Below are 23,584 nucleotides of genomic sequence, written 5' to 3'. Positions count from 1 at the left end.
CTCATGTGAAAGATCAGAGAGAAGGGCATAGAGAACCCTTCTCACAGGGCCCCTTCTGCAGTGAATTCTTGGCATTAAAGGCAGAAAGATTTACCCCATTTCATGTACAGGGCTTTCTTAAGATAGGCTGAGCAGATGGGACAGCTGAGATGAGCCCACTAGTGTCAGGGTGACATTAGCACAAGATGAAGCCCTAAGATATGAATGACAACTTGGACCTCCACAGAGTAATTGTGTCCTAGCTGTCCCCAGAACAAAACAGATAAGTGGGTGGGTGGTTATCTCTGGAGATTTGAGATCAACAAAAGGGGGCAACTTCTTGGCCCCCCAGATCCTTCATTTCTGGAGAAAGAGCTTTCATATCTTGGCCAGGCTAATCTTGAATTTCTGAGCCCAAGTCATCCTTTGCCCCACTTGCCGAGGTAGGGCTACCACCATTGAGGTAGGGCTACCACCATTGATGATGTAGGGCTACCACCATTGCACCTGCTTACCAGGAGGCTTTGATGGGAGGAAGGTGCGGGGGCCACCCGGAAGATATTTCATCTCTGGTAGCCTGAGCCTAAGCTCTGCTGTGGGCAAGTGTCTTAGGGTCAATATGAAGGAGACAGAGGCCCTAATGAATCTGAACATTTCTTCCTGGTTAGCTGGAACTTCTGAGTTGTTCTCCCTCCTTCCCATTACTGAGAGAGTGTAGTTTAGACTTGACTCTTATGTAGCGAAGAATGACTTTGAATTTCTCATCCTCCTGCCCATACGTCCTGAGTGCTGGGATTACTGTTAAAAATGGCATGCAGTTAAAAAGAGTTATTTTGAGATTTTATTTTAATTTTATGTCTACAAGTGTTTTCCTGCATGTGAATACAGTGCCTGCTGAGGCCCTAAGAGGGCTTCAGATCTTCGGCTCTGGAGTTATAGGCTGTTATGAACTACCACGTGGGTAATATAAGAGGGCTTCAGATCTCCGGCTCTGGAGTTACAGGCTGTTATGAACTACCACGTGGGTAATGGGAATGACACTTAAGTCTGGAAGTGCAGTTGGGTTTTTGCTATTGTTGTTTTTTACTTTTCTTATTAAAAAAATTTTTTTTTAAAGATAGGGTTTCTCTGTGTAGCCTTGGCTGTCCAGGAAGTCATTCTGTAGACCAGGCTGACCTTGAACTCGGCGCTCTGCCGGCCTCTGCCCCTGAGAGCTGGGATTAAAGCTGTGCTCCACCATTGTCCAGCACTCAGCTCTTAACCACTGAACATTTACTTTTTCAGTCCCCACACATAGTTTTTTTTTGTTTGTCTTATATTTTTTTTTGTTTTTTTTTCCCCCAAGACAGATTCTCTGTGTAGTCTTGACTATTCTAAAACTTCCTCTGTAGACCAGGCTGACCTCAAACTCATATCGATTCTCTTGCCTCTGCCTCCTGAGTGCTGGGGCTAAACACATGCACCACCATTGCCTGGCTCCTGAACACAGTTTTATGTGGTGTTTAGGGTCAGAACTGGGGCTCACACTGGGCAAACACTCTGTTAACTAGGCTATACCTTCAGCTGTGCGTACGAGTCATTTATCAAATATGTTTGAAGACAGGACCATGTTCCTGTTTTTAATTTTTTAATTTTTACTTATTCACTTTATATCCTGCTCACCCCACCCCCTGCCATGTTTCTTTGACATTTATGTGTCCTTTACTTTGCAGCAGGAATGATCTGTAACCAGAGCTACAGGACCATTGCATGTTAAACTTGAACTTGAAAGGCTCTCAGGAAAGCTCAGCTGTGATATTACAGGACCTTTCCCTGTAGCCTGATCACTCGCCCCTCCCACCAATGGCCATCCACTTCAGGGAATAGATGCATATCCCTTCTTGTCTTTTATTCACACATTTTAGTTGAGGGTTGGTTGGAGGAAATGCTTAGTCAGTAAAAGTTCGTGCCTCATAGGCAGAAGGGCGTGAGTTCCGTCTCTAAACCACACCTGAGAAAGCTGGGTGTGCTGGTTGACATATGCTTGATGCTTGCCATCTCGGAACTGGAAAGGCAGAGAGAGGGAGAGGAGGAGGGGGAGAAAAAGGGAGAAGGAAGGGAGAGAGAAGCGGGGATCTCTGGGGCTTCAGCATTTGGGAGATAGAAACAAGTGAATCTATTGTGAGTTCAAGGCTAGCCTAGTCTATGCTGTCAGTTCCAGGTCAGCTAGGGCTATGCAGTGAGATACTTCTTCCTTTGTTGTTTTTTTCAAAGAAGATATAGGAAGTTATTTGAGGGAATGGAGAAACCAGTAAGAAGGGACAGTGGAACAAGAGAGAGCAAGGGGTTAAATATGATCATGGTATAATGTGTACATATGTGAAAATATGATTAAACACAGATACCTATAAAGTAGTACGTGTCAACATTGAAAAGCAAAAAGTGAGAATATGTCCTTTTCAGGGACTGTACTGAGGCGTATTCCTTCTAGATTTCATTCGTTTTCACACAGACAGACCTTCACATCGCTTGCTAAGGAAAGTGAGAGACTGGAGGCATGGTTCAGTGGTGCAGAGCACTGGCTGCTCTTGCAGAGGACCCGGGTTTGATCTCAACACCCACATGGCAGCTCAGAACCAGCTCTAACTCCAGGTTCAGGGGAGCTGATGCCCGTTTCTGACCTCTGGGGGTAATAGGCACACACTCTACACATATGCAGGCAAAACACACATTAAAATAAAATGGGGAGTGAGAAGAAAAAAACCCTATTATTTATTATTTATTTATGCATTATTTATTGGAAATTGAGAGACAACGTTGAGTGTTAGTACTCACCTCACACCTTTTGTTAAAAACAGAAGATAGATTATTCTCTTATAGAATACATCCTGACCACTGTTTCCCCTCTTTCCACTCCTCCCAGATCCCCCAACTCCCCCCTCACCCGATCCACTGCCCCTCTAGTTCCTTTTCAGAAAAGAACAGGGCTCCAAAAGATGACAGCTAACCAGGGCACAAAAGGATCTAGAAAGACAAGGTAGCCCAGTAGGAAGGAAAGAGTCAAGAACAGGCATAAGAGTCAGAGAAACATCCCCTACTACTGTCAGGAGTCCTACAAAGCACCAAGCAAACGGCCATATATATACACACAGAGAGCCTAGTGTAGACCTATGCCCTGTTCTTGCTGTGTCAGCCTCTGTGAGCTCACGTGGTGAGCCCTGCTTAGCTGATCAAGTGGGCCATGTTGTCCTGGTATCCTCCACCCCTCTGACTCTTGCAATCTTTCCTCTTCTAGGTTCCCTGATATCCGAGGGGACGGATCTGATGGGTATCTCCAAAGTAGACTCTCCGCACGTTTGGCTGTCTCTGCATCTGTTCCCATCTGCTGTTGGAGGAAGTCTGTCTGATGATGACTGGGTAGGCACTGATCTATGAGGATATCCGAGCGTCATTTGGAACCTTAGGTCTGAGCCACCCAGTCTCTGATTCTTGGGCATCAGTTCCCTCTCATGGAGGGGGCTTCAAGTTAAAGTAGACATTACCTGGCCACTCTCACCAGTTCTGCACCACCATTAACCTAGCACATCTTTCCGGCAGGATATATTAGAGACTGAGGGTTTTGTGGTTGAGTTTGTAGAGTTCCTTCTCGAGTCAAAGAGGCTATAAAATAGAGATGAAGGCTCTATGCAGGCACCAGCTTGACCCCTATGCTTAAATGAGCTGTGTGGATGATCATTGACAATGGGGCCCCAGTGTCAGTTTGCAGAGAACCGCCTTCTGTTCTAGCATTAGCCTGGGTATTTTAGGGATCTTCACTAGATCCTCACCTCCCACCCCAGCCAACAACTCAACCCAATGGACCCAGTCCCACCACTAGAAGAAGCCTTGTCTAGCCACAAAACATGGCCAGTTAAGACTCTGTATCTGCCATTACTGTGAATCTCTACTAGGTTATCCTCAGAGAGGTTCCAGGAAGTTTCCACTGCACAAGGTCAGCTCCCATGCTCCCCAGTTCTAGCTGTTTCTCCCCCACTCTCTCCCAACCCCCATATTATTCTTCTCACTTTCATCCTCTATACCCCAGGCCACCCACAAAATTTATTCTATTTCTCCTTCCCAGAGAGATACATGCATCTCCCAGAGTCCTCTGTATCAAACCTCTCTGGATCTGTGGATTATAGCTTCATTATCATCTACTTAACAGCTTAATATATATTTATAATTAAGTGAATGCCATATTTATCTTTCTGAGTTAAAGACACCTCACTCAAGATGACTTTTTCTAGTTGCATCCATTTATCTGAAGCTTTTATGATGTCATTTTAAGTGTTATTACAGCTGAGTAAACTACCAGGTTTTCTGTATCCATTCTTCAGTTGAGAGACATCTGGATTGTTTCCAGTTTCTGGGTATTGTGAGTAAAGCTACAATGAACAGAGCAAGTGTCTCTGTGGCAGGATGGAGTGTCCTTTGGGTATATGTATAAGATGATATAAGTGGGTTGTGAGGTAACTTGATTCCTAGCTGTCGGAGGAACCGCCATATTGATTCCCAGTGGCTGTTTAAGCTTGTGTTCCAACCAGCAGTGGAGGAATGCTCTTCTTATTTCCTTATTCTACATCCTCCCCAGCACGAACTGTCACTTGTATTTTTGATCTAAGCCATTCTGAGAGGTGTAAAATGGGATCTCAGAGTCGTTTTGATTTCTATTTCCCTGATGGTTAAGGATGTTAGACATTTGTTAAGTGTTTCTCAGCCACAGGAGATTTCTCTATTGAGAATTTTGTTTAGATCTGAATCATTATGTTTTTCATTAGATTCTTTGTCCCCCCCCCCACCCCCCAAGTGGCCAGTCTTGTCTCTCCTTTTCTTCTTTTTTTTCATCATTCTTTTTTATTGGATATTTTAAGTATTTACATTTCAAATGTTATTTCCTTTCCCGGTTCCCCCATCTCCCATTCCCCCTCCCCTTGCTTCATTTGGTTTTTTTTTTTTTTTTTTAAATCTTTAGCTTCTTGAGTTCTTTATATATTTTGTATATTATCCCTCTATCAGATGTGGAATTGGTAAAAATCTCTTTCTATTCTGTAGGCGGCCTCTTTGTTCATATTCACAATGTTCTTTGCCTTACAGAAGCTTTTCAAGTTCATGAGGTCCCATTTTATTGTCAGCCTTAGTGCTTGTGCTACTGATGCTAAAGAAATTGTCTGTTGTACCGATATGTGCAAGGTTACCCCACATTCTCTTATATCAGGTGCAGTATGTCTGGCTTTATGTTGAGGTCTTTGATCCACTTGGACTTGAGCTGTGCGCAGGATGATAATAAATATGGATCTATTTGCGTTCTTCTACATGCAGACATACAGTTTGACCAGTGTCACATTCGGTATTATTTTTCAGTGTGTATTTCTAGCTTTTTTTTTAAAATCAGGTATCCATAGGTGTGTGGATTTATTTATTTTTTAAGTCAGGTATCCATAGGTGTGTGGATTTATTTTTTTTTTAAAATCAGGTATCCATAGGTGTGTGGATTTATTTTTTTTTAAGTCAGGTATCCATAGGTGTGTGGATTTATTTTTTTTTTAAATCAGGTATCCATAGGTGTGTGGATTTATTTTTTTTTTTAAGTCAGGTATCCATAGGTGTGTGGATTTATAACTGGGTCTTCAGTTTGATTCCACTGCTCACTGTGTCTGTTTTTATGCCAATATCATGTAGATTTTATTACTTCAGCTCTGTAGTGCAGTGTGAAATGTGGACGGTGACACTTCCAGTGGTTCTTTCATTGTTCAGGATCGTCTTCACTGTCCTGTGATTTTGTTCTTCCATATGAAGTTGAGAATTGTTCTTTCAAGGGCTGTAAAGAATTGTGATGGAATTTTGATGAGGATTGCATTGAATCTGCAGATTGCTTTCCCTAAGATGGCCATTTTTACTTTATTAATACACTGACCCATGAGCATGGGAGATCTCTCCATTTTCTGATTCCTTCTTCAGTTTCTTACTTCAAAGACTTGAAGTTTTTGTCATACAGGTCTTTCCCTGGCTTGGTTAGAGTCACACCAAGATATTTTACATTCTTTGAAACTATCGTAAAAGTTGTTTCCCTGATCTATTTCTGAGTCCATTTTGCTATTTGTAAAGGCTGCTAATTTTTTAAAGTTAATCTTTTATCCAGGTACTTTGTTGAACGTATGTAGGATTTCTCTAGTGGAATTTTAAAGGCCACTTATGTGTATTATTATACTGTCTGCAAATATCAATACTTTGACTTTTAAAAAAATAATTGTATTCCCTTAATTTCCCTCCGTGGTTGTCTCATTGCTCTAGCTAAAAGGTCAGTATTGAATCGATAATGTAGAGAGAGGACAGCACACCCTGCTCCTCATCACTGGACCTGCTATGCGTTTATCCCCTTTAGTTAGATGTTTGCTATCAGCTTGCTATCTATTGCCTTTGGTATGTTTAGGTGTGTCTTTTGTATCCCTAATCTCTCAAGGACTTTTATGAAGAAGAGGTGTTGGATCTTGTTAAAGGCCTTCTCTGATCTAAAGAGATGATTATGTATGTTTTTGCCTTTTAGCTTGTTATGTGGTAGATTACATTTACTGATTTTTTTTCTTTTGCTTTTTAAAGATTATTTGAAATACAACTTTATTCTGATTCTAAATGAAAAGAATGGGAACGACAGTTATAAGCAAGATTTCACCACTGGCTACGCTGATGCATCTGTAAGCAGTCTTATCTTTGAAACCCAGGAAGGAAACAGCTCTGTTCCAAACAGCTAAAGTTCCAGAAAAGGAAGGTGCTTTTTAACTGGCACTTCCTCTCCAGAGCCCATTCATCTCCTTCAGCATCCCAGTGAAGTATACGATCTCTTTTAAGTGAATAAGGTGGCACACGGGCTGTACCGCCGGCGTCACAGGACAGTTGCCTATAAAGCTAGACTTCTGAGGCGGGGTTCCAGCTCACAGATCATCTTCCTCATCCGGGAGAGCAGTTGTCTGAGCAACCTCTAAATCATGCTCGTACTGTGCTGCCAAAGCTGGGTCCATGGCCACCTCAGGTGGGGCGAGGGCGGGCATGGCAACGAACTGCAAGTTAGGATCGCCAATGAGCTTTCTGGCAAGCCAGAAGAAAGGCTTTTCAAAGTTGTACTTACTTTTGGCAGAAATGTCATAGTACTGAAGATTCTTCTTCCGGTGGAAGAGAATAGGTTTTGCCTTCACTTTCATGTCTTTAACATCCACTTTGTTGCCACACAATACAATGGGGATGTTTTCACACACGCGTACCAGATCTCTATGCCAGCTAGGTATGTTCTTGTAAGTAATTCTTGCTGTTAGGTCAAACATTATAATGGCGCACTGGGCTTGGATGTAGTAGCCGTCGCGCAGGCCCCCAAACTTCTCCTGGCCGGCTGTGTCCCACACATTGAACTTGATGGGTCCTCTGTTGGTATGGAAGACTAGTGTGTGCACTTCTACGCCCAGGGTGGCTACATACTCCTTCTCAAACTCGCCGGTCAAGTGGCGCTTCATGAACGTCGTCTTTCCGGTGCCGCCATCGCCCACGAGGACGAGCTTGAACTGGATCTGCGGCTTTCCCTGGACGGCCATCGCGGTGATCCTGCGGGAGAGAGGGAGAGAGCGGCTGTTGCACGTGAGGAAGAGCGCGTGGGAAGGCCTGAGACCGTGGGGGAAGGGAAGCTGGGAGACCCTTCTCAGCGCCGCCCCTCCTGAAGGACAACCAGCCCTCGTGTCGCTCAGCCGAGCTTCCCAGCTGCCTTCCAGGACTGATTTTCATTTACTGAACTATCTCTGCAATTTTGGGATGAAGCCTACTTAATCGTGGTTGGATGATCTTTTTGATAAGTTCTTTGATCCAGTTTGCAAGTATTTCTGCATCTATGTTCATAAGGGAAATTGCTCTGAAATCTTTCTTTGTTGAGATTGGTATCAGGGTATATGGTTTAGGTATTTAGGTAACAATGGCTAAATAAAATGAATCGGGTAATGTTTCCTCTGTTTCTATTTTGTGGAATAATTTGAGGACTATTTCCATTATCTTCTTCGCAAGTTTGGTAGAATTCTGTGCTAAAACTGTCTAGCCCTGAGTGATTTTGGTTGAAGACTTTTTTTTTTTATTATTTATTTTACTTATATGAGTACATTGTAGCTGTCTTTAGACACACCAGAAGAGGGCATTGAATCTCAGTATAGATAGTTGTGAGCCACCATGTGGTTGTTGAGAATTGAACTCCAGACCTCTGGAATAGCAGCTAGTGCTCTTAGCCGCTGAGCCATCTCTCCAGCCCAGAGCACATGTTTTTGTGAGTATTTTCTTACAACTCTCTGGACTCCCTCGGTGTCTGTTGCTATACCCCTCTTTTATTTCTGATTTTTTCAATTTGGATGTTCTCTCTTTGGCAGGGCAAAGCATCCTGAAGGTGTCACCTGACAAAGCTCCAGCACTTGGACAACCTGACTGTCCGCCACTGCTCTTGGTGGAAATTTGCTACACATGTTTTGTTATATAGACATGTTTCTCACTGTCAGAGGCCATTTTCCAAAAGCCAGAACAGGTGTAACAAAGAGCTAGCTGGTGTAAACAAGAAAGAAGTTAATGAAAGTTTCCCGGAAAAAGTTATGCAGGAAGCTGAGTCTTTGCTAAGAACTTATTACTTAAATAAACATTTAGGTGATTCGAGAGTATTGTTAATAAGCATGAGACAGAGGATTTGAAAAGAATTATTAAAGAAGAAAAGCTTAAGAAAATTCTGGAAACTGACAAACTGCAATTTTATGCCCAACTTTAGAAATAAGGAACTTGGATGAATAGGAAGAAATTTTGATCATAAAGTTAATGACAAGTTAAGTACCTTTCTGAAGGCAAAAATAAGCAGTTTTAGGGGTGGAGAGATGGCTTAGTGGTTAAGAGCACCAACTGCTCTTCCAGAGGTCCTGAGTTCAATTCCCAACAACCACATGGTGGCTCACAACCATCTGTAATGAGATCTAATGCCCTCTCCTGGTGTGTCTGAGGACAGCTACAGTGTACTCATATATAATAAATAAATCTTAAAAAAAATAAGCAGTTTTGGAAATCCTGATGTTCTATTCTTTACAGAATTGTAACAAAGATGGGAATTGTACCGAAACAAGGATTTATGACAGAGACACAGAGGAAGGCAGGCAGTTCTCTGAGCAAGGAACTTATGCCAAATATAAGATAAATATAGAGGAAGAAAAGGAAGAATTAAATAAGGGTCAGAGATTGAACTTTGGTAGAAAGCCACGTTTGATGTAACAGGTAGTAAGAAATGACTTTTGATCTATGATCTTACGCCAAGCTGAAGCAGAGTTCAAATAGAGCCATTCAGTCTGCAAGGCTTTATAACACCAGCCTCAAGGAAAAAAATCACTGAGTTTAAAGAAATTGATTTTATCATGATGTTAATTTTTAGTTCTTATAAAATTTCTGTTCGTTTGCTCCTCTTTTACTAGTCTTATGTGATCAAGGAAGACTTTAGAAGAAAATGTATTTTGAATAATACTTATTTATGACAGAGTTTCTTTCTATGTTATTTTGGTACTCACTACACTAAGATTTATTTATTATACATGAGTACACTGTAGCTGTCTTCAGACACACCAGAAGAGGGCATCAGATCCCATTACAGATGCTTGTGAGCCACCATGTGGTTGCTAGGATTTGAACTCAGGACCTTTAGAAGAGCAGTCAGTGCTCTTAACCACTGAGCCATCTCTCCAGCCTCGAAAATGTATTTTGAAAAGCTGTGTAATCAATGCATAACATTTCTAAGGAAATGATTTTATGTATAAATAAAGTCTGAAAGAGGCAAAGGCTGTCAGAGTAGAAGAAGTCATTCAGAGATGTCTTCCTCTCTGGCCTGTCTCTCATGAAACGAAGGACATCCCGTGCCTGATCCTTCCTTCCAGTTGATGCTCTTGCAAACACTGGCATTTCTCTGTTTTTAAGTTTGTCTGGGTAAAGGATCATCTATCTTGTTGATTTTTCTCAAAGAACCAAGACTTTGTTTCATTGCTTATTTGTTGTGAGTTGATGTTAAGGTGATACATGATTGGACAGCGGAGAGGTAAAAGGTGATATATGATTGGACAGTGGAGAGGTAGGCGGAAAAAGAGGCTGGAGGAGCAGAAGAGGGGAGGAGGGAGAGATGGATGGAGGAGGAGATGGAGACAGATGTGTATGTTTCTCTCAGTGCATCTCTAGATTGATAAGGTTATGATTATTTCTAAGGGTTTCTATGGGTCTAATTTATCTTATCTGGGTGTATAGTTTATATCTTTGTCCACTGATTGTGAGCTTATTGTGTAAATGGTTTGTGGATTGAGAATTTAACACATACATCTGTTTCATAAATTAATGATTACAGAGTCATATTTCTACTGTGTGCTGGAGGAAAGTGAGTGAAAACAACACACACGGGCAGTGGAGTGAACTGCACCTGAGTTCTTAGAGGCAGCATAAAGCCACCAGGTTAGAAATCTCTGCAGTGTCGTATGACCCCACAGGAGCTGGTACTAGTGTGAGATACTTACCACAACAATTTGTATTATTTTCTCTGTTTCTATTTTTACTGATTTCACACATACATTTTATTATTTGTTTTGCTTTTGACTCCCATCAATTTTTGTTCAAAACCCAGAGCTTTCAGGTGTTCTGCTATGTTGCTAGTATGAGATCTCTCCAATGTCTTATTAAGGCACGTAGTGCTATGAACGTTCCCTTTCATGGTGCTCCATAACTTGGATATATCGTGTGGTCATTTCCACTGAGTCCTAGGAAGCCTTCAATTCCTTTCTCTTTGGCTTGACCCGATGGCTCTTCAGTACAGAACTGTTCAGATTCCATGAGTTTGTAGACTTTGTTGTTTCTGTTGTTGAAGCCCAGTTTTAATTCATGACGGTCTGAGAGGATGTAGGTGGTTATCTCAGGGTTCTTGTATATATTCAAACTTACATAGTGTTTAAGTGTGTGGTCAGCTCTGGAAAATATTCCACGAGGTGATGAGTAGAGGGTATACTCTTTTGTGTTTGGGTAACATTTTCTGTACATATCTGTTATGTTTATTTGGTTTTTGATGTCAGTTAGTTCACATTTCCTTGTTACATTTCTGTTTGAATCGTCTGTCCATTGGTGAGAGTGAGGTATTGAAGTCTCCTACTATCATGGCGAGGGTCAATTTGTGATTTAAGCTGTAGTAATGTTTCTTTTACAAGGTGGGTGCCCTTGTGTTTAGAAAATAAGATAAAAATATTTTATTTATTTATATTTCTAATGCCTACTTTCCCAGTATCTCCTCTGCAAGACTCTCCCCTCTCCCTTTGCCTCTAAGAGGGTGCTCCCCCCCACTTCTGTGCTACCCCTCTAACCGCCCCCTTCAATGGGACAACAATCCTCCCCAGGACCAAGTGCCTCCCTTCCCATTGATGCCAGATAAGGCAATCCTCTGCTACATATGTAGCAGGATTCATGGATAGACTCATATATACTCTTTGGTTGGTGGTTTAGTCCCTGGGAACTCTGAGGGGTCCAGTTAGTTAATATTGTTTTTCTTCCTATGGGGTTGCAAACCCCCTCAGTTCTTTCAGTTCTTCTAGCTTCTCTACTGAGGACCCCAGGCTCAGTTCAATGGTTGGCTGGGTGTTTGACAGCTATATCAGGCTCCAGTCTGCAAAGCACTTGGCATCAGCAATAGTGTTGGGGTTTGGTGTCTACAGATGGGATGGATCCCCAGGTAGGTCAGTCTTTGGATGACCTTTCCTTCAATCTCTGCTCCATTTTTTGTCTGTCTTTTCTTTCAAAAGGAAACATTCTGGGTTAAAGATTTTTAGATGGTGGATGGCCATCCCTCAATTGGGGGCCATATCCATCTATTGGAGGTGGTCTCTTCAGGTTCTATCTCAACTCTGTTGGGTATTTTGGCTAATGTCATTCCCACTGGGTCCTGGGAGCTTCTCAAATCCCTTCTAGTAGTTTCCCCACTGCATCAATCCCCACCCCTACTGCCACATATTTCTATTCTGTCTCCTGGCCCTCTGAACACTGTCATAATAGTGCATATCATGTATGTCCTTTTGGATCTGGGTTACCTCAATTAGGATGATATTTTCTAGTTCCATCCATTTGCCTGCAAAATTCATGAAGTTGTCATTTTTAAAAGCTGAGTAGTATTCCATTGTGTAAATGTACTACATTGTCTGTATCTATTTCTCTGTTGAGGGTCATCTGGGTTGTTTCCAGCTTTTGGCTATTATAAATACGGCTCCTATGAACATAGGGGACCATGTGTCCTTGTTATATTCAGGAACTTCTTTTGGGTCTATGCCCAAGAGTGGTATAGTTGGGTCCTCAGGTAGTATCATGTCCAGTTTTCTGAGGAACTTCCAGATTGATTTTCAAAGTGGTTGTACCAGCTTACAAACCCACCAACAATGGAGGAGTGTTCCTCTTTCTCCACATTCTCGCCAGTATCTGCTGTCACCTGAGTTTTTGATCTTAGCCATTTTGACTGGTGTGAGGTGGAATCTCAGGGTTGTTTTGATTTGCATTTTTATGATTGCTAAGGGTGTTGAGCATTTCTTTAAGTGCTTCTAAGCCATTCAAGATTTGGTGGTGGAGAATTATTTGTTTAGTCCTGTACCCCGTTTTTAATAGGATTATTTGATTCTCTGGAGTCTAACTTCTTGAGTTCTTTGTGTATATTGGAGATGAACTCTCTACCAGGTGTAGGATTGGTAGAGATGTTTTTTTCAGTCTGTTGGTTGCTGTTTTATCCTATTGACAATGCCCTTTGCCTTACAGAAGCTTTGCACTTTTATGAGGTCCATTTGTCAATTCTTGATCTTAGAGCATGTTCAGAAAAATTTCCCCTGTGCCTATGTGTTCTAAGCTCTTCTCCACTTTCTGTTCTATTAGTTTCAGTGTACCTGGTTTTATGTGGAGGTCCTTGATCCACTCGGACTTGAGCTTTGTACAAAGAGATAAGAAGGGACCAATTTGCATTCTTCTACATGCTGACTGCCAGTTGAATTAGCAACATTTGTTGAAAATGCTGTCTTTTTTCACTAAATGGTTTTAGCTCCTTTGTCAAAGATCTAGTGACCATAGGTATGTGGGTTCATTTTTGAGTCTTCAATTTTATTCCATTGATCTACCTGCCTGTCTCGATGTGCAGTTTATATATTTGTCAACGGGTTGTAAGCTTATTGTTCAGAGGGATTTTGGATGGAGAATTTAACATATAAACCTGTTTGATAAGTTAATGGTTGTGGAGTCATGTTTTTCCAGGTGGTAGAGAAAAATGAGTGAGAACAACAACACTGGGACAGTCAGAGGCCACCTGGGACAGAAGCAGCAGGGATGAGTGGATTGAACTGTGTCTGAGTTCTTATAGGTAATATGGAGCCACTAAGCTCAAGATACCCCACAGTGCCATGTGGCTCTGTGGGAGCTGGCTCTATTGTGGGATAAAAGGTTTTCCACTTAATATTTACAGCAACAGAGTTACACCAAGGCATTTCATATTATTTGTGACTATTGTGAAGGGTATTGATTCCTTAATTTCTTTCTCAACCTGTTTATCCTTTGAGTAGAGGAAGGCTACTGATTTTTTTTTTTGAGTTATTTAGCCACTTGCTGAAGTTGTTTATCAGCTTTAGTAATTCTCTGGTGGAATTTTTGGGGTCACTTAAGTATACTATCATATCATCTGCAAATAGTGATATTTTGACTTTTTTCCATTTCAGTTTGTATCCTTTGACCTCCTTTTATTTTATAATTACTCTTCCTGGGACTTCGAGTACTATATTGAATAGGTAGGGAGAAAGTGAGCAGCCTTGTCTAGTCCCTGATCTTAGTGGGATTGCTTCAAGTTTCTCTTCATTTAATTTGATGGTGGCTACTGGTTTGCTGTATATTGCTTTTTACTCCTTTTGGTATGGGCCTTGAATTTCTGATCTTTCCAAGACTATGAAGAGTTATTAAATTTTGTCAAATGCTTTCTGAGCATATGAGATGATCATGTGTTTTTTTTCTTTGACTTTGTTTATATGGTGGATTATGTTGATGGATTTCTGTATATTGAACCATTCCTGCATTCCTGGGATAAAGTCTACGTGATCATGATAGAGGATTGTTTTGATGTGTTCCTGGCTTCAGTTTGCAAGAATTTTATTGAGTATTTTTGTATAGATATTCATAAGGGAAATTGGTCTGATACTCTCTTCCTTTTTTGGGTGTTTGTGTAGTTTAGGTATAAACATAACTGTAGCTTTATAGAATGAATTGCGTAGGCTGGGCTGAGGGGCGGTCCGTTTTCTTGGTCCCTCTTTCTCCTTTGCACGCGGTTGAGGAAGCCCATAGGCCTGAGCAGCTCCTCCTGAATAATGCCGGGAAAACTCTGCAGTGCATCCAAGGTGGGATTAGACGGGGCTGAAGAGAGCATGGAGACACTGCTGAAGTCAAGTGAGAAGAAAACTAAAAAAGAGAAGCAAAAATCTAAGACTGAAGAAGCAATAGAAGGAATGGAAGAGTCCACTTCCTCCAAAGCGAAAGCAGTTAAAAAGAAAGGGCCTTCTGAAGATGATGTGGATCCCCCTAAGCCCAAGAACGCCAAGAAGCAGGAGGAGGAGCCTCAAGATGACACGGCTTCTAAGAGCAGCAAAGCCTCTAAGAAAAAAAAAAAAAAAGGAGCCCCTTGAGAAGAAAGCAGCCTCTTCTAAAACCAAAGAAATAAAAACCGAGGAGCCGTCTGAAGAAGAGGCAGACACTCCTAAGCCCAAGAAGACAAAGAAAGGGAAGGAAGCAAATGGAGACATTGGAGAGAAAAGCCCGAGACTGAAGAATGGACTTTAATTCTGAACCAAACTCCAACTCCAGAGAAACTCCTGATGAAGAAAGTAGTAGCGAGAAGGAAAAGGAAATACCTGTGGAGCAGAAAGAAGGAGCTTTCTCTAATTTTCCCATATCTGAAGAGACTGTCAAACTTCTCAAAGCTCGTAGGATGAACTTCCTGTTTCCTATACAAGCCAAGGCATTCCACCATGTGTACAGTGGGAAAGACTTAATTGCCCAGGCACGGTCAGGAACCGGGAAGACATTCTCCTTTGCCATTCCTTTGATTGAGAAACTTCAAAGTGGGCTACAAGAGAGGAAGAGAGGCCGAGCCCCTCAGGTGCTGGTCCATGCACCTACAAGAGAATTAGCAAATCAAGTGAGCAAAGACTTCGGTGACATCACCCAGAATCTCTCTGTAGCTTGTTTTTATGGCGGAACTCCCTATGGTGGTCAAACTGAATGGATGCGGAGTGGGATTAATACTCTGGTTGGGACTCCAGGTTGTATTAAAGACCACTGGCAGAATGGAAATCTAGATCTCACCAAACTTAAACATGTGCCCTGGATGAAGTTGACCAGATGTTGGATATGGGTTTTGCTGATCAAGTGGAAGCGATTTTATGTGTGACATGCAAGAAAGATTCTGAAGACAACCCCCAAACATTGCTTTTCTCTGCAACCTGCCCTCATTGGGTATTTAATGTTGCTAAGAAATACATGAAATCTACATCCGAACAGGTGGACCTGATCCGTAAAAAGACTCAGAAAACAGCCATAACTGTGGAGCATCTGGCCGTTAAGTGTCACTGGACAGAGAGGGCAGCGGTGATTGGGGATGTAATCCGAGTGTACGGTGGCCATCAAGGCCACACAATAAAGCAGGATGCCCAGTCCTTACATGGCGACATTCCATAGAAACAAAGGGAAATCACCCTGAAAGGTTTCTGAAATGGCAATCATGGAGTTTTGGTGGCAACCAACGTTGCTGCCCGTGATTTAGACATCCCTGAGGTTGACTTGGTTGTTCAGAGCTGTCCACCAAAGGATGTGGAGTCTTACATTCGTCGTTCCGGGCGGTCAGGCAGAGCTGGAAGGACTGGGTTTGCATCTGCTTTTACCAGTACAAAGAAGAATACCAGTTAGCACAAGTGGAACAGAAAGCAGGAATTAAATTTAGATGGATAGGTGTTCCTTCTGCAACAGAAATAATAAAAGCCTCCAGCAAAGATGCCATCGGACTCTTGGATTCTGTGCCTCCCACTGTCTCCGGCCATTTCAAGCAGTCCCTGAGAAGCTGATTGAGGAGAAGGGGACTGTAGAGGCCTTGGCAGCCGCTCTGGCCCACATCTCAGGCTCCACATCAATTGACCAGCTCCCTGATCAACTCACAAGCGGGCTTTGTGACCATGATCCTGTGGTGCTCTACTGAGATGCCCAACATTAGTTATGCTTGGAAAGAGCTTAAGGAGCAGCTGGCAATGCCCGAGTGAAGGGGATGGTCTGGGAGTTTGTTTTGATGTCCGAACTGAAGCAGTCACAGAAATCCAGGAGAAGTGGCATGATTCGAGACAATGGCAGCTCATGGTGGCCAGCGAGCAGCCGGAACTGGAAGGATCCCGGAAGGATATCGAGGCGGCCGGGGTCAGCCAGATGGCAGCCCTGGAGCTTTCAGAAAACAGCGACCAGGAGGTGGCAACAAAGGTAACAGATCCCCAAACAAAGGCCAGACGCGGAGTTTTAGCAAAGCATTTGGCCAGTGAGTAGAGGCCAGAAGGAACTGTTTCCAACCCACGGTGGACCCCAGTGTTTCCTTTTTTTTTTTTTTAAATCATTTTTTAGCCCACCCCTTTTCTTACAGAGAGAGGCTTGTGAACTGTCCTCATTTTGAAAAGGGATAGGAATTTATTGCATCATTTTCAACATACTTCTAGATTTATAAAGTAAAACCAACTGAGGATCTGCCTATCTCTGCTGATCTTGTAATTTCATCTTTGTGTGTATGCACTCACTGGGGCCTAAATCAGAACCTCACACATGCAGAGCATACACATACAAGTTTTCACATACATACAAGTAGGCTCCATCTCTGGACCCCATATGTGCCTCCTTACTCATAACCTACAAAGAAAGTTCCTAAGGGCTGCCTAAGGCTCTGGAACACTGTGGGAGCCAAGGCAGATTAATTTTGTGTTCTGTTCTGTGGCATCCTGGACTCCTCACAAACAGCTGCTGTGTTATATGTGTCTGCTGGATAATAGGTGTAGAAGAGGGCTAAGAATATCAAGTAAAAGGCACAGTAAAATCTTCAACTAAATTATAAAAGAAAACTTCTCTTAAGAACGAGATGACCATGAACATACAGGAAGCCTACAGAATTCCAAATAAATTGGACCAGAAAAGAAACCCCACCCAACACATAATAGTCAAAACACCAAATATTCAAAACAAAGAGAGAATCATAAAAGTAAGGGAAAAAGGACAAGTAACATATAAAGTCAGACAAATCAGAATTATACCAGACTTCACAACAGAGACTATGAAACCTAAGAAGATCCTGGACAGATGTCATATAGACCCTAAGAGAACACAAATGCCAACCCAGGTAACTATTTTCAGCAAAACTCTGAATCCCCATAGATGGAGAAAACAAGATATTCCAGGACAAAACCAAATTTACACAATATCTGTCCACAAATCCAGCCCTTCAAAGGATGGAAAATGGAAAAATCCAACACAAGGAAGGAAACTACACCCAAGGAAAAGAAAAAAAAAAAAAAAAAAAAAAAACACACACACACACACACACACACGCAAGGAAACCAAAAGAAGTAAAGCACAAAATCATAAGCCTATCTCTAACAACAAAAAACCCCCAGGAAACAAAAATCACTATTTCATAATTTCTCTTAACATCAATTGGCTCAATTCCCCAATAAAAAGACATAGATTATTAGACTGGATTCGTAAACAGGATCCAGCATTTTGCTGCATACAGGAAACTCATCTCCAAGACAAAGACAGATACTACATCATTGTAAAAGGCTGGAAAAAAATGGGCCCAGGAAACAAGGTATAGTAGCTTTTCTAATAGCAAATAAAAATATTTTCAACCAAAAGTTATCAAAAAAGATAAAGAAGGATACCTTTTACTCATCACAGAAAGAATCTATCAAGATGAACTCTCAATCTTGAACATCTATGCTCCAAATACAAGGGCACCCACATTTGTAAAAGAAATCCTACTAAAGTTCAAAGTATATATTATACCACACACAATAATAGTCGGAGATTACAACACCCCACTCCCATTAATGGACAGTTCGTGGAGACAGAAATTGAACAGAGACACAGAGAAACTAGCAGAGGTTGTGAATCAACTGGAGTTAACAGATACCTACAGGACATTTCATCCAAAAACAAAAGAATATACTTTCTTCTCAGCACCTCATGGTACCTTCTCCAAAACTGACCATACAGTCGGTCTCAAAACAGGTCTCAACAGATGTAAATAGATCAAAACACTCCCATGCATTCTGTCAGATCACCATGGACTAAGGCTTGTTTTTAATAACAACAAAGACAACAAAAAGCCCACATACACATTGAAGCTGAACAATGCTCTGCTCAATGATAACGTAGTCAAGGAAGAAATTAAGGATGTTATAGAATTTAATGAAAATGAAAGCACAACCTACACAAATTTATGGGATGCAGTGAAAGCAGTTCTAAGAGGAAAACTCATAGCTCTGAGTGCCTCTAAAAGAAACTAGAGAGAGCATACATGAACAGCTTGACATCACAGCTGAAAGCTCTAGAAAAAAAGAAATCAGATACACCCAAAGTAGTAGACATCTGGAAATAATCAAACTCAGAGCAGAAGTCAACCAAGTAAAAACAAAAAGAACTATACAAAGAATCAAACCAGGAGCTGGTTCTTTGAGAAAATCAACAAAATTAATAAGCCCTTAGCAAGACTAACCAGTGGGCACAGAGAGAGTATCAAAATTAACAAAATCAAAAATGAAAGGGGAGGCATAACAACAGAAATTGAGGAAATTCGAGAAATCATCAGACTACTACAAAAGCCTATATACTCAACAAAACTGGTAAATCTGGAGGAAATGAACAAATTTCTAGACAGATACCAGGTACCGAAGTTAAATCAGGATCACATAAACCATATAAACATTCCCATAACCCCTAAAATAAATAGAAGCAGTAATCAAAAGCCATCAAAAAAAAAAAAAAAAAAAAAAAAAAAAAAAAAAAAAAAAAAAAAAAAAAAGCCTGGGAACAGATGGGTTCAGTGCAGAATTCTATCAGACCTTTGTAGAAGAACGAAGGCCAAATTGTGGATGCTTCAGTACTTCTTAGAAGGTGGAACAAAATACTCAAATGAGGAAATACAGGGACAAAGAGTGGAACAGAGACTGAATTAAAGGTCATTCAAAGACTGCCTCACCTGGGTGTCCATCCATATGCAACCACCAAACCCAGTCACTATTGGTGATGCCAAGACGTGCTTGCTGATAGGAAACTTACATGGATGTCTCTTCAGAGGCTATTTCAATGCCATACTGATACAGATGAGGATGCTTGCAGCTAACCATTGGACTGAGCACAGGAACCCCAATGGAGGAAGTAGAGAAAGGACTGAAGGAGCTGGAAGGGGTTTGCAACCCCATGGGAAGGACAACAATGTCAATCAACTAAACCTCAAAAGCTCCCAAGGACTAAAACACCAGCCAATGAGTACGCATGAAGGGACCCATATCACTAGTTCCAATATGTAGCAGAGGATGGCATTGTCTGGCATCAATAGAAGGAGAAGGTTTTGTTCCTGTGAAGGCTCATTTTCCCAGTGTAGGGAAATGCCAGGGCTATGAGGTGGGAGTGGTTGGTTGGGAGTGGGAGCATTTTTTTGGAAGCAAGGGGAGCAGGGGAATGGGTAAGTGTAAATTGGGGATAACATTTGAATTGTAAATACATACAATATTAATATCAAATAAAATAGATTTTTGGAGAGGAGAACCTATAATTAATACAAGGAGAAAAATTAAAGTCTGTAACATATTACTTCATATGGCTCCCTACACTTAACCTAATTGAGGTAGTTCCTCTTCTCTGAGAACTCTAACTTGAATCATGGTGATTAATAAACATGAACCAGGACAGTAAGATATAAGCTTTCATGGGCCTTGTGCATTCTGTCACACTTGCTGAAAATCCATGTATCCACACTATGGCACCCAGAAAACATCTTTCCGATGTTATTCAATACCCCTGACTTTTACATCTTTCCACCATATATTCCATGAAGATCTCTGAGTCATCATGAGAAAAGTATGATATGTAAATACAAGTTCATGGAGGACATTTCAGCCTTTTGCTGTTAACACACTGTGAGGTTGACAGTCCCTGGCTTATGACAGCTGTTTACTTTCCTATTACCCTCCAGCATTATTAAGGCTGACTTGATGCATATTATTTGTTTCCTCAGCCTCTTCTCTTTTTAAAAAACTTTAAAATAATTCCTTATGAGTTTCACATTATACATTCCAGTCCCCTCATCTTTTACTCCTCCATAACCGCCCCTTGCCCTTGCAACTTCCCCCAAAGGCAAAAAATATAGACATCATGAACTTGTCAGACAGACGGATAAAACTTGAGAATATCTCCTGAGTGAGGTAACCCAGAACCAGAAAGACAGGCATGGTATATGTTCACATATAAGTGAACATTAGCCATAACATGCGAGATAACCACACGCCAACCAACAGACCAAAAGAATCTAGGTAATAAGGATGCATTAGGGTAGTGCATGCAAGTCTTACTTAGAATGGAAAATGAAATAGTCATTTGAGCGTAATGGAAAGAGGAAATTTGGTATGAGAGGAGTTTAGGAGAATTCAGTTGCTGATTAGGTGTTGAGAGAGGGCGTGAGAGAAAGCTAAAAGTGAGAATAGAAATTATGAAGGCATCTTTGGGACCACCTGGAGGTCTGGGACAAGAGAGGATATAGGGAGACTTTGAGGGTGACCATAGTTGAGATTCCTACCAGAGGGGGATATAGAGAATGAAGTTGCCACCTCCTAAAGCAAGGCAGGACTTCCAAAGGAGTCAAGGAGTCATCAATCCACCCACAAAACTTTCAACACAAATTTTGTCTTGCCTGTAAGATGCACAGGGGAAAATATGAAGAAAAGACTGAAGGATCAATCAATGATTGCCACAGCCTGAGTGACACACATGTCATGTGAGATGTCAAACTCCTGACACTATTAATGATACTCTGCTATGATTTCAGAAGGAACCTAGCATAACTGTCTGCTAAGAGGTTTCGCCCAACAGCATGTGAAAGCTGATGTAGAGACCCACAGCCAAACATGAAGAAGAACATGGGGAGTCTTGTGGAAGAGTTGGAAATAGAGCTGACAAGCCATAGGGCCACAGACAGCACAGAATGAGCTACAGAGTCAACTAACCATGTCCACATCCATGGGGGCTCACAGACACTGGGCAACCAAAGGGTAACATTCAGGGGCTGAACATATGCCCCTATACATTTGTAGCAAATGTGTAGGGGCTGGACATATGTCCGTAGACATTTGTAGGCCCTGTGTAGCTTGTTCTTCATGTCTGTCCCCTAACAAGTGGAGCAGTAGCTGTCTTGGTCTCTGTTTCCTGCCACTGTGTCCCCTTCTCCCTACTTTGACTTCCTGGCTGGGCCTCAGTGGGAGAGAATGTATCTAGTCCTGGTGGGGCTAGAAGTACCAAGGTAAGGTGGTACCCAAGGGAGGCTCTGCCTTCTCTTAAGAAAGGGGAGGGGTCCAAAGAATGGATATTAAAAGCTATAAGGCGAAAGGACCAGGTAACCTATTTTAAAAGACCTCAGAATTACATCTGACTTCTCAACAGAGACTCTAAAAGCCAGAAGTTCCTGAGCAGATGTCTTGCAGAAACTAAGAGACAACAGATCATTATGCCCAAATGACATAATTAAAGGTGGGGTACAGAGCTACACAGAGACTTCTCAACAGAGAATTCTCAACTGGCTGAGAAGCACTTAAAGAAATGTTCAACATTCTTAGTCATCAAATAAATTCAAATCAAAACAACCCTGAGATTCTATGTTACAACAATCAGAATAACTAAGAATAAAAACTCAAGTGACTATATTCTGACAAAGATGTGGAGAAAGTGGAACATATCTCTATTGCTTGTTCATTTACACAACGGAATACTATTTATATATTTATAAAGAGGACATCATGAATTGTGCAGGCAAATATATCATCCTGAGTGATGTAACACTGATGTAAAAGAACATGCGTTGTATATACACACTGATAAGTATTAGTCAATATATATATATACATTATATATATACATACATGCATACATACACACACACACACACACACATATACATACACACATACACACACACACAATACCAAAGATAGAACCCACACACCATAAGAAGTTTAACAAGAAGAAAGGCCCAAATGAGAATGCTTCAACCACACTTATAAGGGGAACCAGATAATCACAGGAGGCAGATGGAAAGAGAGACCTAGTGAAAAGAGGCGGTTGGGGGTGGGGCTGAATCAGGTATCGGGAAGGGGAGAACAGAGAAGCCCAGAGGACCAGGAGAATGAATGAAAATATGCAGCTGCCTGGGGGTTGGGGGCAAAGTGAACCTCTAGAAAGTCCCAGAGACCTGGGCTATAAGAGGTTTCTAGGACTCAATGGGCATGACCTTAGCTGTGTAGAGATGGAACCTGAAGGAATACCTCCAGTAGGTAGACCAGGCTCCCAGTGGAGAAATGGGTCACTGAAATACCTTCAATTTTTTTTTTTTTTGACACAGAATTATTCCTGTCTAAAACAAATACTGGGCGGCTGCGGCGGGGTTCGCTCCTGCGGCGGCCATAACGGGATCTTCTTCATCTCCTTGCTCTGCCTTTTCTTCTTCCTCTTTTCGTTCCTGGCGAGGGCTCATGCACTTCCCCTAAGGGCGGCCAGCTCCCATGGTTCCCGAAGAGCTGGGAAGGCGGAAGTAAAGGCATGACTTCCTGGCGCCACAGGGAAATAGGGTGCAAGTCCAAGAAACTGTTTCCCCACCACCACCTGTTGAAAAACTGAGTCGAAGGCGTCTCCGGATCTGAACAAACGGAAAGTCGCTAAGATTGGATACGTCTGTAGTTTTGCATCAAAAACTGTCAGTGGAAAAACAAAGTAGAAATTCAGAGACAAAATGGAAAGATTTCTTGTAACAGTACTACCTGCAAGAATTCGTTCTAAGACTGCTTTGTGTGTAACTCCTCTGGATCGAGTCACTGAATTTGGAGGTGAGCTTCATGAAGATGGAGGAAAACTCTTGCATTTCTTGCAATGTGGTGCTGAATCATGTTCGCAAGTCTGCCATTAGTCACCACCTCACGTCAAAGACTCATACGAAGAGGAAGGCAGAATTTGAAGAGCAGAATGTGAGAAAGAAGCAGAGGCCCCTGACTGCATCTCTTCAGCGCAACAGTGCCGCGCAGACAGACCTTGTGAAAATGTGTCTGGAAGCCAACATCCCCCTGGAGAAGGCTGACCATCCAGCAGTCGGAGCATCTCTGTCTCGACACGTGAGGAACGGAGGATCCATACCTAAGTCAGACCAGCTGAGGAGAGCGTATCTGCTGATGGATGTGAGAAAGAGAATCAGCTCCTCAACTCACAAGACTGCTGA

The 23,584-nt window shown here is 41.9% G+C and overlaps 1 protein-coding gene and 2 pseudogenes across 3 annotated transcripts; 2 read left to right on the top strand and 1 right to left on the bottom strand.

The window, feature by feature from the left end:
• Window positions 1–6,926: 6,926 nt before the first annotated feature.
• On the bottom strand, window positions 6,927–7,577 carry LOC308439900 (GTP-binding nuclear protein Ran, testis-specific isoform; the record flags this gene model as incomplete). Its single annotated transcript, XM_080941842.1, has 1 exon — window positions 6,927–7,577. One exon carries the CDS (start codon window positions 7,575–7,577, stop codon window positions 6,927–6,929), a length of 651 nt encoding a protein of 216 aa, XP_080797968.1.
• A 6,816-nt stretch (window positions 7,578–14,393) lies between these two features.
• On the top strand, window positions 14,394–16,604 carry LOC308439979 (nucleolar RNA helicase 2-like; annotated as a pseudogene). The gene has a single exon. The product of its transcript is annotated as a nucleolar RNA helicase 2-like (transcript).
• A 6,500-nt stretch (window positions 16,605–23,104) lies between these two features.
• LOC308439907 (CGG triplet repeat-binding protein 1-like) lies at window positions 23,105–23,584 on the top strand (annotated as a pseudogene). Its single transcript has one exon. The product of its transcript is annotated as a CGG triplet repeat-binding protein 1-like (transcript).

Source organism: Micromys minutus, assembly GCF_963924665.1.
Source record: "Micromys minutus genome assembly, chromosome: 30".
NCBI classification, from domain to species: Eukaryota; Metazoa; Chordata; class Mammalia; order Rodentia; family Muridae; genus Micromys; species Micromys minutus.
Note: the sequence above shows the minus strand (reverse complement) of the source record. Positions and strands in the feature narration are given on the sequence as shown.